This window comes from Carcharhinus amblyrhynchos, chromosome 8 (assembly GCF_965287045.1).
Source record: "Carcharhinus amblyrhynchos chromosome 8, sCarAmb.v2.hapA, whole genome shotgun sequence".
Lineage (NCBI taxonomy): Eukaryota > Metazoa > Chordata > Chondrichthyes > Carcharhiniformes > Carcharhinidae > Carcharhinus > Carcharhinus amblyrhynchos.
Window position 1 is genome coordinate 33,799,446 of NC_137331.1, and position 21,171 is coordinate 33,820,616.

The 21,171-nt window shown below is 42.1% G+C and overlaps 1 protein-coding gene across 1 annotated transcript; it reads left to right on the top strand.

Moving 5' to 3' along the window:
- The first annotated feature begins 218 nt into the window (after window positions 1–218).
- LOC145346937 (uncharacterized) lies at window positions 219–19,558 on the top strand. The gene is made up of 5 exons (XM_080194814.1): window positions 219–263; window positions 3,360–3,465; window positions 7,975–8,138; window positions 10,611–10,697; window positions 19,125–19,558. The coding sequence occupies exons 1-5, from the start codon at window positions 219–221 to the stop codon at window positions 19,386–19,388; spliced, it is 666 nt and encodes a 221-aa protein (XP_080050940.1). The 3' UTR covers window positions 19,389–19,558.
- Window positions 19,559–21,171: the final 1,613 nt, after the last annotated feature.

Below are 21,171 nucleotides of genomic sequence, written 5' to 3' on the forward strand. Positions count from 1 at the left end.
CTATGTACTCTTGTTCTCAATTGTTTCATCAATGGGAATTGTTTGTTTCCCCATCTATTCTCTCAATCTCTCTCAATCTCCTCTGCACCTACTTTTCTCCAAGGAAAACAGTCCCAACTTTTCCAACCTATGAGGTAATTAAAGCTCCTTATCTCTGAAACCATTCTTGTGAATATTTACTGCACTCTCTCTAATGATTTCACACCCACTTTGAAAGTATGTCACCTCGATCTGAAAATAAGACTCAAGCTGAGGGTGAACTGGTGGGTTATTCCTATTTAATGTAACTCCCTTGTATTTGTACTTTATGCCCTTATAACAAAACCTAGGATTCTGTATACCTCATAGAATCCCTATAGTATAGCAGGAGGCCATTTAGCCCATCGAGCCTGCACCAACAACAATCCCATCCAGGCTCTATCCTCGTAACCCTACATATTTAGAACATAAGAACATAAGAACATAAGAAATAGGAGCAGGAGTAGGCCATCTGGCCCTTCGAGCCTGCCCCGCCATTCAATAAGATCATGGCTGATCTGTCGTGGCTCAGTTCCACTTTCCCGCCCTCTCCCCATAACCCTTAATCCCCTCTCTTATCAAAAACCCATCAACCCGCTTCTTAAAAATATTTAGCGAGGCAGCCTCCACCACTTCAACGGGCAGAGAATTCCAGAGATTCACCACCCTTTGAGTGAAGAAGTTCCTCCTCAACTCCGTTCTGAACCGCCCCCCCTTTATCTTGAGGCTGTGCCCCCTAGTCCTACTGTCTTTTTTGAGCGGGAAGAGTCTTTCCACCTCTATCCTATCCATCCCATTCATCATCTTATACGTCTCAATGAGATCTCCCCTCATTCTTCTAAACTCTAACGAGTACAAGCCTAGTTTATTCAGCCTCTCCTCATAGCTCAACCCCCTCAACTCCGGTATCAGCCTAGTAAACCTCCTCTGCACTCCCTCCAGGGCCAAAATATCCTTGCGCAGGTGCGGCGCCCAAAACTGCACACAGTACTCCAGCTGCGGCCTCACCAATGCCCTATACAGCTGCAGCAAGACCTCCCTACTTTTATATTCAATCCCCCTCGCTATGAAGGCCAGCATTTACCCTGCTAATCCCCTTGATATCAAGGGGCAAGTCTAGTCAGGCCAATCCACTTAACCCACACATCTTTGGAGTGTGGGAGGAAAATGGAATACCGAGATCAAACTCATGCAGACACAGGGAGAATGTACAAACTTCACACAGATAGTTACCTGAGACCGGAATTGAATCTGGGTCCTGGCTCTCTGAGGCAGCAGTGCTAATCGCTGTGCCACCATGCTTTATTAATCACTCTCAAGTTACCTGCTGCTGTCAAAGACGTGCTGGGTGATCTGAAGGAAGACAATTAGCTTTAAAAAAATCAAGCTGAAGTAAACATACACTATCCTTTGAATGATATGTTTACCAGATTCTGGTAATCTGGTAAACACCAGAATCTGTTACCAGATTTACCAGATTCTGGTAAACACATTAGAATCTTAGGTGTGTTTACCAGATTCTCAAATCCAGATTCCCTCAACTTCATTTATCTTGCATTTAAAAATCCAATTCCCCAAAACCTATGAATCATGAAATTAAACATTTTCACCACAATGTATATTTATACTCAGGTCCCTCAGTTCCTGTACCCACTTTTGAATTGTACTCTTTATTTTCGTATTTCTCCACGTTCTTCCTACAGAAACAAATCACATTAAGGTCTATGTTATTAATATACATGATGAAGAGCCGGGATTCTAACACTGTCCCCTGAGGTTAACTCCATCATACGCTTCCAGATTAAGTATATCTATTAACTCCTGCTCTGTTTCCTGCCAATCAGCCAATTTTGTACCTATGTCTGTTGTTCAGCGCTTTATCAAATGCCTTTTGGAAGTCCATGGACATCACATCAACAGCATTACCCTCGTCAACTCTCTCTGTCACATCATCAGCATTAAACCAAAAAGCAATTTCACACAGAGGGTAGTGGAAATCTGGAATTCCCTCCCCAAAGGTCTGCAGATGCTGGGCGAATTGAAATTTGTAAGACTGACATATATTTTTGATACACTTTTGATTGGTAAAGTTATCCAGGGATATGGAGCAAATCTGAGTAGTTATAGCTTAGGTAAGGATTGTTCACCAAATAACAATAGTGGAACTGGATCCTCAAATCTAATTGCCTACTGCTGCTTCTAAGATAGGTCTGATTTGGTTATTTTGGTGTATGAATCTATATTTTGAGCAGGGATCAATTAAAAGGAGTGTTAAATAAAAGTGGAATGGCTGGGGGTAGGCAGAAAGAAGTAAATAATGACAGAAAAAGGAAGTGGCAACAAATAGTTCTGAGGTGTATCAGAAACCACAGGAATGGTGAGATCATAGAAATTGATGGAATTGCGAGGTGGCTACGGAGATAGGTGTAAGGGTTGCAATGCAGGATGTCTGAATAAGGATAGAACACAGAAATCAGGAAAGAAGCAAGGAGAATATGATCATGGGTTGAAATTATTAAGGATGCAAAGGCAAGAATGATAGGAAGATTTCCTTGCAGTTAATAGAAACGGCAAAGGGGCAAAGACCAAGAAGCCTTTGAAATGTAGGACCAGTGTAATTTGGCAAGCGGAGTGGGGTTAAGTGAATGTGATTTAGTGTGGGACATGATAAAAGTTGGAGAACTTTGAACTTGTTGCACTTATTATAGGGTGGTTTATGGAACACCAGCAAGGAGAGCATTGCCATGCTCAAGTTTTGAGGTAATAAAGGAATTACATTAAATTCAGTGGTGGAAATCAAGGTGAAGGTAAGAGTGGGAAATGTTGCAGAGCTGAAACCAATGATTGATTAGAATTTTCCACTGAATCAACAATCACTTCCCTCCTGTGTTTTCCCCCAGAATGCCTGATCACTTGTGAGCAAGGCCCTTACCTCTATAAGCTTATTGTGGATGACTACATTAACATCATGGCTTTGTCTGAAACTTGATTCACTGGTGCTGACATTGTACTGAAGCCACAATGCTTAACAATTCTGTCCTGCCCAAGTGGCCATGGTGGCAGCCCTAATCAGTAAATCATACCTTGCTCTCTAGTCTGGCAACTTCTCCCTCAAGCACCACATTCTACCTCAATTGTTTAAAGTTTTTATTCTTTACGGCATTCTGAAGTTGTTAATAACCAGTAGTTATGATATCTGTTTCTGTCTGAACATAAACTAATACAAGAGTAACAGAACAGTCTGCTTATTTAAAGTGGGTTGTTTTATATGGGGATGAAATTATTATTATTTCAGTAAATCACAGGAAAATACTTTATCTTGTTTTCTATGCTGATTTTAGAGCGGTTCTGAATTTAAAGAAAAAATTCGATTAAAATTAGATGCAGTTGCAAAATTGAAACAAGGGCATGAAGGAAAGAAAAAGACTGATGCGCAAGACAAATCAGGTAGGTGCAATCCTAAAAGCTTTTCAGATTTCACAAAAAATATTCAAAAGGCCTTTGATGTTGTATCTGCATGAAGCAATTCATCAAGGGGAGATGGTTAGATTCCCTTGTTGGGATTGGTCATTGTCTGGGACATATGTGGCGCAAATATTACATGCCACTTATTTATTACCCAAGCCTGGATATTGTCCAGGTCTTGCTGCATTTGGACATGGACTGCTTCAGTATCTGAGAAGTCATGGATGATGCTGAACATTGTGCAATCATTAGAAAACATCTGCTCTTCTGATCTTATAATGGAAGGAAGGGTTCCATCATAAGATCAGAAGAGTGGATGTTCACTGATGATTGCACAATGTTCAGCACCATTTATGACTCCTCAGATACTGAAGCAGTCCATGTCCAAATGCAGCAAGACCTGGACAATATTCATGTGATGGAATATTGTCCACTTACCTGGATGAGTACAGCTCCAGCAACACTCAAGAAGCTTGACACCATGCAGGACAAGGAAGCCTGATTGATTGTATCCCATCCACTACCTTCTTCATTCATGCCCCCCTCCAACCACCAAAGCACTATGGCAGCATTGTATACCATCTACAAGATGCACTGCACCAACTCACCAAGGCTCCTTCTGATGCAAGTAAATAGGGCTCATTTTAGTCCAGTTTGATTTCCCTTCATGGTTCTATTGGTGATTATTGTCCCTACAAATCACCTGTGGGGTCTTTTCCTGTCCTCCCCCGTGCGCACACTATAGCTGCAACTCTCGCTATATGTTGTTCAGTTACATTTAGATTTTTTAACATGGCTGCGGTGATCACTACTCCTTTTTCACATTTCCCTTTGGCTTGATACATCCACCAAGCTCTTTCCTGGTAGCAGAGGACTTCCAGATTATATCTCTTCTCCATCAACTTCTTAAATCAATTTCTTATGTTTGACTTCAGTCTATACTATGGATCACTCGGGTCCCCGTATCAGGTTCCCCATAGCGGCACCAGTCTTATCATTCCCGGCCATCCTTATGCCCACTATCCTCATGGTATTCTCCTTCATGGTTTATCTGACGCAAGACCCCGGCATGGTACATCCCTGTGCGGCTTTGCTCTTGTTCAAATTTGTACGGTTCAACTCTTCCTCCCTCTTTTCGTTCCACAACTAATGGCCAATCAGCGACAACTGTGTAATTCCTCCCCTACTCACCCCATCTGGAGGCACATTGTCTTTGCTCGTTCAGTGTAGTACCCTGCTCACAGCACCTATTGTTGGAAGGAACAAACAAATGGAGTCTTTGAAACTATATACAGTTTCAACAAGAAGTTTATTCAAGCTTGTACAGTACATAGAGGAGAGCAAGTAGAGAACCAACTCAGGGCTATACTTCTGAGTGACTCTGCTCAGGAGGATTCGAAAAGCATTCTCATACTATTTGATGTTACAATGTGTACACTCAATGTCCTGATTGAGCCATTATATGTTAGTTCAGCTTTTGTCATTTCAGAACTGTACTTGTATGTAATGATGATGGGATCTGTGGTCCTGTTTTTCTGATTAGGTGATCTCACACAGTGGTGTTTCAATTGTCCTGTTGATGTTATATTGTACTGTTTCCCCATTTATCTTCTATGTGATTGCTTCTACTTCCATGTGATATGGACTCATTGTAAGCACATTCTGACATCTAAATTTATTAATTTATAGACAGCGGGGAACCAGTGGATGTGGTGTTTTTAGATTTCCAGAAAGCGTTTGATAAGGCGCCTCACAAAAGGTTGCTGCAAAAGGATAGGGTGCATGGAGTTGGGGGTAAGGTGTTAGCGTGGATTGAGGATTGGTTGTCTAACAGGAAGCAGAGAGTTGGAATCAATGGTTGGCAGTTGGTGACTAGTGGAGTGCCGCAGGGATCGGTGCTGGGGCCTCATCTGTTTACCATTTACATAGACGATCTGGAGGAGGGGGCTGAGTGTAGGGTAACAAAATTTGCTGATGACACGAAGATGAGTGGAAAAGCAAATTGCGTGGAAGACGTGGAAAGTCTGCAGAGGGATCTGGATAGGCTGAGCGAGTGGGTGAGGACCTGGCAGATGGAGTACAATGTTAGCAAGTGTGTGGTTATCCATTTTGGCAGGAATAATAGTAGGAGGGATTACTATTTAAAGGGCATGCTACGGTGCAGAGGGACCTGGGGATCCTTGTGCATAAGTCGCAAAAACCCAGTCTGCAGGTGCAGCAGGTGATCAAGAAGGCGAATGGGATGCTGGCCTTTATAGCAAGGGGGATAGAATATAAAAGCAGGGAGGTCTTGCTGCAACTGTACAGGGCACTGGTGAGGCCGCAGCTGGAGTACTGTGTGCAGTTTTGGTCGCTGCACTTGTGCAAGGATATTTTGGCCTTGGAGGGAGTGCAGAGGAGGTTCACTAGGCTGATACTGGAGATGAGGGGGTTAGACTATGAAGAGAGACTAAATAGACTGGATCTGTACTCGTTGGAGTTTAGAAGGATGAGGGGAGATCTTATAGAGACGTATAAGATAATGAAAGGGATGAATAGGATAGAGGTAGAGAGATTCTTCCCGCTCAGAAAGGACAGCAGGACTAGAGAGCACAGCCTCAAGATAAGGGGGGGGAGCAGTTTAGAACAGAGTTGAGGAGGAACTTCTTCACTCAGAGAGTGGTGAATCTCTGGAATTCTCTGCCCGTTGAAGTGGTGGAGGCTACCTTGCTAAATATATTTAAGTCACGGGTAGATAGGTTTTTGACAGACAAGGGAATTAAGGGTTATGGGGAAAAAGCGGGAAAGTGGAACTGAGCCACTTCAGATCAGCCATGATCTTATTGAATGGCGGGGCAGGCTCGAAGGGCTAGATGGCCTACTCCTGCTTCTATTTCTCATGTTCTTATGTTCTTAAAAGCTGCAGCATGCTACGGTGCAGAAGGACCTGGGGGTCCTCGTGCACAAATCGCAAAAAACCCAGTCTGCAGGTGCAGAAGGTGATCAAGAAGACGAATGGAATGTTGGCCTTTATAGCGAGAAGGGTAGAATATAAAAGCTTCAACTGTACAGGGCACTGGTGAGGCCACAACTGGAGTACTGTGTGCAGTTTTGGTCCCCGCATTTGCGAAAGGATATATTGGCCTTGGAGGGAGTACAGAGAAGGTTCACGAGGCTGATGCTGGAGATGAGGGGGTTAGCCTATGAAGAGAGATTGAATAGACTGGGTCTTTACTCGTTAAAGTTTAGAAGGCTGAGGGGGGATCTTATAGAGACTTACAAGATAATGAAGGGGTTAGATAGGGCAGAGGTAGAAGGATTCTTCCCGTTTAGAAAGGATAGCAGAACTAGAGGGCACAGCCTCAAAATAAGGGGGAGGGGCAGTTTAGATCAGAGTTGAGGAGGAACTTCTTCACTCAAAGGGTGGTGAATCTCTGGAATGCTCTGCTACCTCGCTGAATATAGTTAAGTCACGGGTGGATAGATTTCTGATAAACAAGGGAACTAAGAGTTATGGGGAGAAAGTGGGAAAGTGGAACTGATCCACTTCAGATCAGCCATGATCTTATTGAATGGCAGGGCAGGCTCAAGGGGCTAGATGGCCTATTCCTGCTCCTATTTATTATGTTCTTATGTTCTTAATTGCTACAACTTGTTGCCCACTTCCTTGATTTTTGGTTTGATTTTCTCAGAGAACAAAAACTGAATGCATTCTTCCCAGATATGGGGGAGTCATGGTAAACGATGCAACGATGAGTTCAAACACAAAAACTTTTGTGGTTGATCTCGCCATTATAAACATTGCATCACACCCTACCAGAGATTTTAGCCTTAATATGAAGAAGAACAGCTGACTTGAGTGTTCTTCATGTGTTCTTACCTCCTCTGTACATAAAAGATGGACGTTAGTTCCTCGGAGCACCAATGTAATATTCCGTACTTCCTCTCTCTTGCTCCATTACTCCATAAGTTGAACACGTGAATCAATAGCTATCTCTTCAACTTTGAAAGAGAGCTGAGAAAGTATATTTACATTTTGATTACAACCCTGTGGTTTACACGGTAATAGAATTTTAATTTCTGCAGAGGCTATATAAACTCTTCTGAGTAGAACTGCAAGTCTTATCTGAAGCTTTCATTCATTTATTAATGACTTGGACAATGAAATTCAGACCGGTTATCTATTTATTCCTCAGTTATTGTACTGTGAAGGTATTTGTAGAATTGTAAGAATTAATTGATATGTGGCTACCAATTGCTAAAAAGAATCCAGTAAGAAACAATTATATCAGATTATGGAATATTTTATGGTAGTTTTAGTATCAAACAAATAACTTTCAAAAGTCAGGCTTCACTAGGAAAATTTGTTCCTGAATAAAGAAAAAAAATCAGTTGTGATCATTTAGTCATATTTGAATATAAGTAATCTTGTAGTCGCTATTGTTACCTAAGATTTTGTGAATATTCCATTATACATTAGCAGCAACTTCAATATTTTGTTTTTCCAAACAGCTCCTGGAGTTTCTAGCACCTTTTCAGGTTTAGACAGGAAAAACTTAACTGGTCTGGAGTTTAACCCTGATTTAGATAAATTTTCAGACCCACTGGATTTAGTACCAACTCCAAGTGAAGCCTTGATCGAATATTTTATTTCTGTTGCAAGACTATCTGGCACGGTATGATAAAATTTTGATATTAGTAGATGGTTAATTATTTTCATTGAACTATCACAAATTCTAAATGCTGTAAAGTCAGATAAATACCTATAGAATTCTGATGTCGATTGAAACATAGAAGACCATGAAAGGACTTGATCGGGTGCATGTTGCAAGAATGTTTCCGCTTGAGGGAGAATCTTGAACTGCCCCTTTATGACAGAAATGAGGGAAAAAAATCCTTCAGAAGTTGTGAGTTTTTGGAATTTTCTTCTTCAAAAGGTGGTTGAAGCCGAGTCTTTGAATATCTTGAAGGCAGAAGTAGATAGATTCTTGATAAGTGACGGAATGAAAGGTAATCAAGTATAGGCAGGAATGTGAAGTTGAGATAAGTATTAAATCAGCCATAACCTTACTTATTGGTGGAGCAAGCTTGCAGGACTGAGTAGCCTACTCTTACTCCTACTTTGCATGTTCATATGTATGTATGTAAATGTGCCTTTGTTCCTTTGACTCATTATTTAAAGTTATATCCCTGGAATGAAATTTTATGATACCAAAGGGAAACCTCAAGCATGATTCAGTTCTGGCAGTTGTAAGTTAAGAACATCTAAAAGGTAATGCAGGAAATCTTACCAAAAAATGGCAGAGTGTTGCTTCCGGAGAGTCATGCCAGTTTTTCACTCCAGATTTTACTACATTCTGCCTAAAAAATCAAGGGGGCATGTCTTACGCCATCATGTTGGGGTTGGGGCCTCAACACATTGGCAAAAACCCAGCTGCACTGAGCTCAGGCCACCACGTGTAAGGGAATAAACCTCAACTCAGCCTATCACTGACGTCTCAGGGGCCACCCGGGGAGACTCCTCGACAGGTTCATCTCTAGGTCAACCTATTGTAAATGGCGCTGACATGAAGTTATACCAATGCCCACTGAATATACACTGAGGGGATAAATCCCAGAGAGCATGCTTGTTAATGACGTGCTAATACATTAAAACAAGCCTCCTGGGGTTCCGCAGTATGTTTCATGCCACTCTGCCAGTGAGGGGCCTGAGAGATTAGAACTCAGAAACTCGATGGCACGAATCGTAATTTCAGGATTTTGAGTGCATTTCCTCAGATAGAAAGTGGGCTCAAAGTTGCCCTACTGATAATTGTGTAAAAATCTTTCTGCAGAAAAGGCTATGTCCTGCAGAAGAGACAATGTTACAGTGGTGCAGTTGGTGCCTACAAAATTGAGTGGTTATGTCACAATTCACTCTGTGCTGAAGTCTCTTGTTCAACATAAGCAAAAGTTTAAAATTTTTGAGACTGTATCATAAGTTTAATAATAATGTAGACTGAAAGGCACTTTTAGCAGCAGCTTTCATCTTTAATTAAATTATTGTGACAGTCACAATAATTTAAGGGAGCAGGATGAATGAATAGATGGGTGTGGACAGGGTTAGGAATACTTCTATCATGGCTATTGACACCAGGCTGAAGCCCACAAATAGGTGTTGAAAGAAAACGGAATGAGGCACAGAAAATCATAAGGAGTTAGCAGCACAGAAAAAAATCATTTAATTTATCATATCTGTGTTGCATCTTTGCTAGAACAGTCCAAAACTAATTTTATTTTCTTGCTGATGACCAAGAGTTAACCATGCATTATTTTCTGCTTTAGATATTTTCCAATTTTCTTCTAAAAGGTGCAATGATGCTTACCTCAGTCATGTTTGTGGCAAAACATTCCATGCTCGAAAAACTTCTCGCATAAAGAAATTTTAAACTGATTAGCCTTTGTCACTGATTTTTCAGTTTTCCCTCTTCATTCAATAAAAATTTTTCAAAGTTTTGAAATTATCCATCAGACCTATACTATGAACACTTTATCAAGCAATAAACTGGCTTTCCACTGGCAAAGAGTAGTTAAATGTCATGAAGAAGAAAGCTGACTGTAACGAAGAATGGGAAATTAATGAGGGGAGAGGAGGCATCTGTTAAAGGAAAAGAAAAATTATGAGAACAGTGAGGGGAGCAGGAGAAACAAATGGAAATGGTGACAGAAAATGTGGGCAAACATTAAACAAGAACAAGGTGATATCCATGTACATATCCTTCCAGCAAGTGTCACTGGAGGGTGATCAGGAATGGGATCTCCAGCTCACTTTACATTCATTCACCCAAAGGTGCTAACGATAACTTTCTTATTATTATCCTGACTGAAATCAGTGAAACAAACACAATATAAGGTGGGTCTGGAATCTTGGTTTGTCTGACTCATCTACACACTGGATGAAGTTACTGACCCAGTACGGAAATAACACAAAAGGTTTCGCTCCATTATCATCAGGTAGTCTTTACCACCCAATTTTCTTTTAGGACTTTATGGTGTCACTTGGTACAATTACTTTACACATATTAAACAAAATGCAAACTCTTTAAAATATGTTTTATTCCATTTTTAAATATTGCAAAAAATTGATGAAAGTATCAATTATGTTCTAGATAAATTTGGAAATAATACAGAAATTATTACAAAGTGGAGCAAAAGTTGATACCACAGACAAGCATGGACAAACATTGCTTCATGAGGTATATAATTTCATTTTTAAAGTAAGTATTGTCATGATTTTTTGTAAAATACATTTTATTTTATTCTTTCATGCCATATGGACATGGTTGCCAAGGCCAGCATTGTTACCAATGCCTAATTACACTTCATCAGGTGGTGATGAGCCACCTTCTGGAACACCCTGTAGTAGGTACACCCACAGTGGTGCTGGGAAGGGCGTTCCAGGATTTTGATCCCACAGCAGTGAAGGAATGGATGTACAGATCCAAGTCAGGATGGTGGTGCTCCTGTGCATCTGCTGTCTTTGTCATTCTAGATGGTAGACGTTTGTAAGTTGCTGTTGAAGGAGCCTTGATGAGCTGCTGCAATGCATTTTGTATTTTGTATACACTGCGGCCACTGTACATCGATGGCAGAGGGAGTGAATGTTTAGCTTGGTGATTTCGATCAAGTGATAGGATATTGATCAATTGAGCTGCTTTGTCCTGGATGGTGTTGAGCTTCTTGAGTTGTTGGAGCTAGTATTCCATCACACTCCTGACTTACATCTTATAGATAATAGAGAGGCTTTTGGAAGTAAGTAAGTGAGTTACATGCCTCAGAATTCCAAGCCTCTGATGTACTCTTGTAGCCACAGTATTTACATGGCTGATCCAGTTCACTTTCTAGATGTTGATACTGGGGAATTCAGCCATTGAATGTGAAGGGGCAATGGGTAGACTCTCTTTTGTTGGAGATGGTCATTATTTGGCACTTCTGTGGAATGAAGGTTAGTTGTCACTTATACACCAAAGTCTGAATATCGTTCAGGTATTGCTGATGGTGGCACAGTGGTTAGTGCTTCTGCCTCACGGTGCTAAGGACCTGGGTTTGATTCCGGACTTCGGTCAGTGCCTGTGCGGAATTTGCACATTTTCGCCGTGTCTGCGTGGGTTTCCTTTGGGTGCTCAGGTGTCCTCCCACAGTCCAAAAATGTACGGGTTAGGTGGATTTGCCGTGCTGAATTGCCCCATAGTATCAGGGGGACCAGCCAAGGTAAATGCATGGGGCTATGGGGATAGGGCCTGAATGGGATTGTGGTTGGTACAGTTTCAATGGGCCAAATGCCCTCCTTCTGCACTGTAGGATTCTAAGACTCTAAGATGGACACAGACTGCTTCAGTATCTGAGGAGTTGTGAATGACATTGAACATTGTGCAATCATCAGCAAACATCCCAACATTTGACCTTATGATGGAAGGAAGGTCATTGATGAGGCAACTAAAGATGGTTGATCCCAGGGCATTACACTGAGGAATTCCTAAGGCAATGTCCTGGAAGTGAGATAATTGACCTTCAACAACCACACCCATCTTCATTTGTGCTAGATATGATTCCAGCCAGTGGAGAGTTTTCCCACTGATTCCCATTGACTTTACTTTTGCTAAGGCTCCTTGATGCTACACTCAGTCAATTACTGTTTTGATATTAAGGGCAGTCACTCTCACTTCTTGAGTGCAGCATTTTTGTACGTATCTGGAACAAAGCTTTAATAAGGTTAGGAGCCAACTAGCACTGATAGAACTTTAAATTTAAATAAGGAAAATATGGTTCACATAGATTTTCAGAATGCCTTTGATATGGTCACACATGGGAGACTCATGACCAAGGTTGACATGTGGAGTTAGAGGCCACAGAGCAGAGAAGATTGAAAGAGAGACACCAAACAGAAACAAAGAGTACAAGTTTAAGGAGGTTTCTCAGAACTGGAAAAGGTGTTCCAGTGTCCCTTAAAGATCTGTACTGGAAACACTGTTGCTTGTCAGATACATTATTGATTTGGATTCAGTTATTGGAAGTATAGTGCTGAAAATTTCAGAATTAATGGAGTGAAGCTGGAAATGGTTCCGTTACTAACGTTATAAGGCTGCATCAAAATACAAAAAGTTATAAATGGGCTTGGGGAATAGGTGAGTAAATGGCAAAAGTTCAGTGTAATGAAGTATGATGTAGTTCATTTCAGTAGGAGAAATAGTGGCCATTTATTCCTTAGAAGCCAGCAGATCATTTTAACAGTAGCAACAGAAGTTGATCAGGCCATAAAAAGTACTAACAAGTACTGGGCTTCACTTCTAGAAAAATAGAAATACAAAATCAAGAAGGAAATATTACACTGATTTGGACCTTGGCTTGACCACAATTAGAGTTGCCATAATACAAAAAAGATTTTGAACCACTGGAGCTAGTACAGAAAATATTTACAATCATTTTCCAGAATTAAGAGAATACAACTTTTCTATCAGGGAAGATTTAGCAGGCTGGATCTTGTTTCTCTGGAAAGAGATGACTAAGACAAATAAGAGTCCTTTTGGAGGTCTTTAAGATTAAGGTTTTCTGTATATTGAATGTGATTTTTTTTCCACTGATGGGAAGTACAGAATAGGGCAGTTAAATATAAGATAGTCATTAAATGCTGATAGCCACTAATTTGCTGAAGGACCTGTTTCTGTGCTATAATTTTCTTTATTCTTTTTAGTTATGTCGGGTAGCATGGTCAGTCAGGCTTGGAGGGCCGAAGGGCCTGTTCCTATGTTGTAATTTTCTTTGTTCTCTTTGTTAAATGGTGGAATAAAGAATTTAGGAGGAGGTGCTTTACACAAAGTGGTGATAATGCTCAGTGGCAAACTACTGCTGATATTGAAGAAAGCTGCCCACAAAGATCTAGCGATACCTTTGTCATGGTGTTCCCCTGTCCCAGTGAATCTGGAGCAGAGTCAAGGATAACTTCAGATGTCCTGCAACAATAATGTAATCAAACAGGGTAAACATTGAAGTATTCCCACATAGCAATCAAGGTAGTTTTCAAGTAGGGGGGGCAGTTTAGATCAGAGTTGAGGAGGAACTTCTTCACTCAAAGGGTGGTGCGTCTCTGGAATTCTCTGCCCATTGAAGTGGTGGAAGCTACCTCGCTGAATATATTTAAGTCACAGGTAGATAGGTTTCTGATAGATAAGGGAATTAAGGGTTATGGGGAGAAAGTGGGAAAGTGGAACTGATCCACTTCAGATCAGCCATGATCTTGTTGAATGGCGGGGCAGGCTCAAAGGGCTAGATGGCCTACTCCTGCTCCTATTTCTTATGTTCTTATGTTTTTTCATGAAATTTGGCCATTACTGGCAAAGCCAACATTTGTGGCTTGTTCCTAATTGCTCTTGAGAGAAGTTAAGAGTCAACCACATTGTAGTGGATCTGGAGTCACACGTAGGCCAGACCGAATAAGAATGGCCGATTTCTTTCCTTGAAAGGCATTAGTGAACCAGATGGGTTTTTATAACAGTGATAGTTTGATAGTCACCATTACTGTGAAACTCATGTTCAATTGCTGATTTAAAATAATTAATTGAATTTGAATTGCACTAGCTTTTGTGGTGAGATTTCAACCCCTGTCCCGAGGGCATTAACATAGGCTTTAGATTACAATCCAATGACAGCACTACAACAATCTTCTGAAAGTGCTCGATTACTTTTTACTTTCTAATATAATTTTAGAGAGAGCAAAATGAATGATTGGGACATACGTATGAAATTATGATAGTGGCTGAAATATCAAGAATGTTTAAAAATATATTTAAAAAGGATTTATTTTTCCACAGTGGAGAAATTTGAAATTCCTCAAATATAAAATTAATGAATTTTTTGGGACGTGGCAGATTGTTCCCCAATAATTATGGGCTTATTACACTGTTAAAACCCAGTTACATCTCATTCAACAACATATAACTTTTTAGAACATAAAAAACTACAGCACAGACAGGCCCTTTGGCCCACAGGTTGCGCTGATCATATCCCTACCTACTAGACCTACCTTTAACCCTCAATCCTATTAAATCCCATGTGCTCATCCACAAGTCTCTTAAAAGACCCTAACGAATTTGCCTCCACCACCACCGACGGCAGCCGATTCCACTCACCCACCCACCCTCTGAGTGAAAAACTTACCCCTGACATTCCTCTGTACCTACTCCCCAGCACCTTAAACCTGTGTCCTCTCATAGCGACCATTTCAGCCCTGGGAAATAGCCTCTGAGAATCCACCCAATCTATACCTCTCAACATCTTATATACCTCTATCAGGTCACCTCTCATCCTTCGTCTCTCCAGGAAGAAAAGACTGAGTTCCCTCAACCTATCCTCATAAGGCATGCCACCCAATCCAGGCAACATCCTTGTAAATCTCCTCTGCACCCTTTCAATAGCTTCCACATCTTTCTTGTAATGAGGCGACCAGAACTGCGCACAGTACTCCAAGTGGGGTCTGACTAGAGTCTTATAAAACTGCAGCATTATCTCCCGACTCCTAATCTCAATTCCTCGATTGATGAAGGCCAGTACACCATATGCCTTCTTGACCACATCCTACCTGCGAGGCCGATTTAAGGGTCCTATGAACCTGGACCCCAAGGTCCTTCTGATCCTCTACACTGCTGAGAGTCCTACCCTTGATATTATACTCCTTCATCCCATTTGACCTGCCAAAATGGATCACTACACATTTATCCAGGTTGAAGTCCATCTGCCACTTCTCCGCCCAGTCTTGCATCCTATCTATGTCATGTTGCAACTTCTGACATCCCTTCAGACTGTCCACAACACCACCAACCTTTGTGTTGTCAGCAAACTTACCAACCCATCCCTTCACTTCCTCGTCCAGGTCACTTATGAAAATTACAAACAGCAAGGGTCCCAGAACAGATCCCTGGGTCACTCCACTGGTGACCAACCTCCATGCAGAAAAAGACCCATCCACAACCACTCTCTGCCTTTTGCGGGCAAGCCAGTTCTGGATCCACAAAGCAATGGCCCATGGATCCCATGCCCTCTCACTTTCTCAAGAAGTATTGCATGGGGGACATTATCGAACGCCTTGCTGAAGTCCATATAAACCACATCTACCGCTCTTCCGTCGTCAATGTGTTTAGTCACATTTTCAAAGAACTCAACCAGGCTCGTAAGGTACGACCTGCCCTTGACAAAGCCGTGCTGACTACTTTTGAGCATACTAAACTTCTCTAAATGTTCATATATCCTGTGTCCCAGGATCCTCTCCATCAACTTACCAACCACTGAGGTTAGACTCACCGGTCGGTAATTTCCTGGACTATCTCTATTTCCTTTTTTGAATATAGGAACCACATCCGCAATCCTCCAATCCACCGGAACTCCTCCTGTCTCCATCGACAATGCAAAGATCATCACCAGAGGCTCTGCAATCTCTTCCCTCACCTCCCACAGTAACCTGGGGTACATCCCACGTGGTCCCGGCGACTTAACTATCTTGATGCTATTCAAAATTTCCAACACATCCTCTTTCATAACATCTACATACTCAATCTTTTCAGTTCACTGCAAACCTGCAGTACAACCACTCAGATCATTTTCCACCGTGAATACCAAGGTAAAGTATTCATTAAGCACCTCTGCCATTTCTACCGGTTTTGTACGAACTTTCCCACCTTCACATTTTATAGGTCCTATTCCTTCACATCTCATCCTTTTACTCTTCACATATTTGTAGAATGCCTTAGGGTTCTCCTTAATCTTACCTGCCAAGGCCTTCTCATGATCCCTTCTGGCTCTCCTAATTTCCTTTTTTAAGTTCCTTCCTACAACCCGTATACTCCTCTAGATCCATAACATCGCCTAGCTCTCTGAACCTTCTGTACACCTTCCTTTTCTTTTTGACAAGGTTCATTACAACCTTCGTGTACCACGGTTCCTGTAACCTATCAAAACCTCCCTGTCTCATCAGAACGTTGTCGTGCAGAGCTCCAGACAAACATTCCTTGAAAATCCGCCACCTTCCTTCGGTACTTTTCCCCAAGAATACCTCCTGGCAATTTACTCGTCTAATTTCCTGCCTGATGGCTTCATATTTCCCCTTACTCCAGATAAAGACTTTCCTAGCTTGCCTAATCCTATCTCTTTCCAATGCTATTGTATCTTTTTAAAGTGTTTTACAGCGCTGATTAGATTAAAGTAGGAGTTCTCATAAAATTGTTGATTTTTAATTGATTGCAGTCTATGAAGACATCAGAATATTGCCCTATGGAGAAGTGTACTGCTACTGACAGCACTATGGATTTTCATATTCAACTGCTACAAAATTTGGGTGTTTGAACACTCCACTGCTCTGTCGTGGTTGACATGATGTGGAGATGCCGGCATTGGACTGGGGTAAACACAGTAAGAAATCTGACAACACCAGGTTTAAGTCCAACCGATTTATTTGATAGTAAACTTGCAAGCTTTCGAGGTTTGCCTCTTCGTCAGGTGAATGGAGAGTACTGGCCTCAGACAGAGAATATAACAGCACAGACAGTTTACAGATTACTGATTAGAATGCGAATCTTTACACCTAACCTGCTATTCAAGTCTTAAAGTGGCCAACAATGTGAGTGGAAGGAGCATTGAGCACAGGTTAAAGAGATGTGTATTGTCTCCAGACAGTACAGTAAGTGAGGTTTTGCAAACCCTGACAAGTCACGGGGGTTACAGATAGTGCGACATGAACCCAAGATCCCTGTTGAGACTGTCCTCATGTGTGTGGAACTTGGCTATCAGTCTCTGCTGAGCGACTCTGCGCTGTTGTGTGTCGTGAAGGCCACCTTGGAGAATGCTTACCTGAAGGTCAGAGGCCGAATGCCTGTCACCACTGAAGTGTTTGCCAACAGGAAGGGAACAGTCTTGCCTGGTGAGTGTCGAGCGATGTTCATTCATCCGTTGTCGTAGCATCTGCATGGTCTCCCCAATGTACCATGCTTCGGGACATCCTTTCTTGCAATGTATTAGGTAGACAACGTTGGCTGAGTTGCAAGAGTATGTACCGTGTACCTGGTGGATGGTATTCTCACGTGTGATGATGTCATCCATGTCGTTGATCCGCATGTCTTTCAGAGGTTGCTGTGGCATGGATGTGTGGTATTGTCGTCACTGCTCTCCTGAAGGCTGGGTAGTTTACTGCGAACAATGGTCTGTTTGAGGTTGTGCGGTTGTCTGAAGGCCAGAAGTGGGGGTGTGGGGGTGGCCCTGGAAAGATGGTCGTCTTCATCAATGATATGTTGAAGACTTCGGAGAAGATGTCGTAGCTTCTCCGCTCCGGGGAAGTACTGGGCGACGAAGGGTACTCTGTCTACCGTGTCCCATGTTTGTCTTCTGAGGAGGTCGGTGCGGTTTTTCGCTGTGGCGCATCGGAACTGTCGATCGATGAGTCGAGCACCATATCCTGTTCTTATGAGGGCATCTTTCAGCGTCTGGAGGTGTCTGTCATGATCCTCCTCATCTGAGCTAATCCTGTGTATACGCAGGGCTTGTATGTCTCACAATGCTCCACTTCTCCAGCTTCCACCCTAAACACATTAAAGAAGCCATCCCCTATGGACAAGCCCTCCATATGCACAGGATTTGCTCAGATGAGGAGGATCGTGACAGACACCTCCAGACGCTGAAAGATGCGGTCATAAGAACAGGATATGGCGCTCGACTCATCGATCGACAGTTCCGATGTGCCACAGTGAAAAACCGCACCGACCTCCTCAGAAGACAAACACGGGACACGGTGGACAGAGTACCCTTCGTCGTCCAGTACTTCCCCGGAGCGGAGAAGCTACGACATCTTCTCTGGAGTCTTCAACATATCGTTGATGAAGGCGAACATCTTGCCAGGGCCATCCCCACACCCCTAGTTCTTGCCTTCAGACAACCGAACAACCTCAAACAGGCCATTGCAAAACCTCACTTACTGTACTGTCTGGAGACAATACACATCTCTTTAACCTGTGCTTAATGCTCCTTCCACTCACATTGTTGGCCACTTTAAGACTTGAATAGCAGGTTAGGTGTAAAGATTTGCATTCTAATCAGTAATCTGTAAACTGTCTGTGCTGTTTTATGCTCTGTCTGAGGCCAGTACTCTCCATTCACCTGACGAAGAGGCAAACCTCGAAAGCTTGTGAGTTTACTATCAAATAAATCGGTTGGACTTAAACCTGGTGTTGTTAGACTTCTTACTGTAGTGGTTGAAGCAGAAATCATTAACACATTTGAGGGGAGACTTGATGCATGCATAGACAGAGAATAGAGAGTTAAGGAGGCAGGATGTGAAGAGGTTATTGGAATGCGAGGACGATCAATATAAACATTAATATAGACCACTTGGCCAAGTGGTGAGTGTCTGTGCAATAGATTCTATGTAGTTTTGTGTGCTCAATAATGTATTGATGAAGGAAGGCAAGTACGATTAATTCATCCAGCAGAAATGGAGTGATAGCAGAAGTGGAATGATGAAAGTTAAATTAAAGTAACATACCACTAAAGACACTGGTCTCCTAGTTAGTGTGCTCTGACAATATGTATGGTGCTTTCTAGCTAGTTGCTAAATATCTGTTTTTTTGTGTTTCTTTATTTTTTAGGTTGCACGTAATTGGCATATTGATATAGCTACCTTTTTAATAGAGAACGGAGCTCAAGTAAACCAAGCTGATAATTATGGTCGAACTGCACTTCATGTTGCTGCGTCCTTGAACTACATTGGAATGATTGAGCTGTTGTTAGAACATCATGGTAAATATGCAAATTTGAATACAAAACACACACTTCATATTTTATTAGTTTTTAACAAATTAGAGCTATACTGCAGCCTTAAGCTGCTCCTAAGTTGGGATGTTGCTTTGTGATGATGCACTGTGCCTCACTATGTTTCTGATTTGGACACCTATTGGGATATGGGAACACAATTGGAATACTGTCCAAAAATTCCAATGGCATCCATGTAGCTATCTAAGCCAATGTGCAAAAGCAGATTTAATATTTGTATGATCATCAGAGCTCATTGATGCAGGTGATGCCTGTATTTCCTGGAATTCTCACATGACTGTAACTTTATGATAATCAAATGTGGTTGAAGCAGTGAGCAGATCATTTATTGAAGCAGTGAGCAGATTGGAAACACGGTGCCTGGGAGACAGACTAAGAGTAAAATATTACCATCCTAGTTCTAGAGCAATGTTGGGACCTATTTCAGGTTGCAAACCATACCTCCTGATTCTTGAACCTTTCATTACTCTTTACCAAAGCAAACCAATTAAAAGCCCACCTTTGGATTCCCAAACCAGTTAGGGCGGATGGCCAAGATTATACAGCCATCTGTCAGAGGAAGGATTCCATGGACCATAACATGTTTCCATAAAGCTCAAGTTGCAGTACCCACAGGAATGGAGACAAAGTCCAGGAAGATGTCCCTGGATCTCTCACACTTTTTTGGGAATCCAACTGAAGGGCTGCAATGAGCTGATATTTCCTGAGAAAAGGAGAAAGAGGTCTGCCTTTCCAACGAAATAGACATGGATGGAAGTGGCCCAAAAGTTACAGCAGTATGTTCCTTTCAACCTGCAGTACATGTATCAAGAGGATATTCAACACCTCAGAAAAGCATGACAAGTAAATGGCATAACACTTTCAGGTGAATGGTCAGTATTCACCTACACAGCCAGCTTCAAGTCAGCACACCTTGTAGTTCACTTCTCTCTCTGCAGATACACTGGGTAGAATTTTCCCTGTGGACTTCTGAACCCTGCCATCAATCAGGCTTAAAATAAGAACATAAGAAATAGGAGCAGGAGTAGGCCATCTGAAGTTCTTATGTTCTTGTGTTCTTATCTAGCCCTTCGAGCCTGCCCCGCCATTCAATAAGATCATGGCTGATCTGAAGTGAATCAGTTCCACTTCCCGCTTTTTTTTAGAACATAGAACATTACAACGCAGTACAGGCCCTTCGGCCCTCGATGCTTCTCTCCATAACCCTTAATTCCCATGTCTATCAGAAATCTATCCACCCGTGACTTAAATATATTCAACGAGGTAGCTTCCACCACTTCAATGGGCAGAGAATTCCAGAGATTCACCACCCTTTGAGTGAAGAAGTTCCTCCTCAACTGCGTTCTAAACTGCACCCCCCCCCCCTTATTTTGAGGCTGTGCCCTCTAGTCCTGCTATCCTTTCTAAGTGGGAAGAATCTCTCTACCTCTACCCAATCTAGCCCCTTCATTATCTTGTAAGTCTCTATAAGATCCCCCCTCAGCCTTCTAAACTCTAATGAGTACAGACCCAGTCTATTTAATCTCTCTTCATAAGCTAACCCCCTCATCTCTGTTATCAGCCTGGTGAACCTTCTCTGTACTCCCTCCAAGGCCAATATATCCTTTTGCAAATACGGGGACCAAAACTGCACACAGTACTCCAGTTGTGGCCTCACCAGTGCCCTGTACAGTTGCAGCAAAACCTCCTTGCTTTTATATTCTATCCCCCTCGCTATAAAGGCCAACATTCCATTCGCCTTCTTGATCACTTGCTGCACCTGCGGACTGTTTTTGCCATTCGTGCACGAGGACCCCTAGGTCCCTCTGCACTGTGGAATGCTGCAGCTTTTCACCCTTTAAATAATAACCCCTCCTACTATTA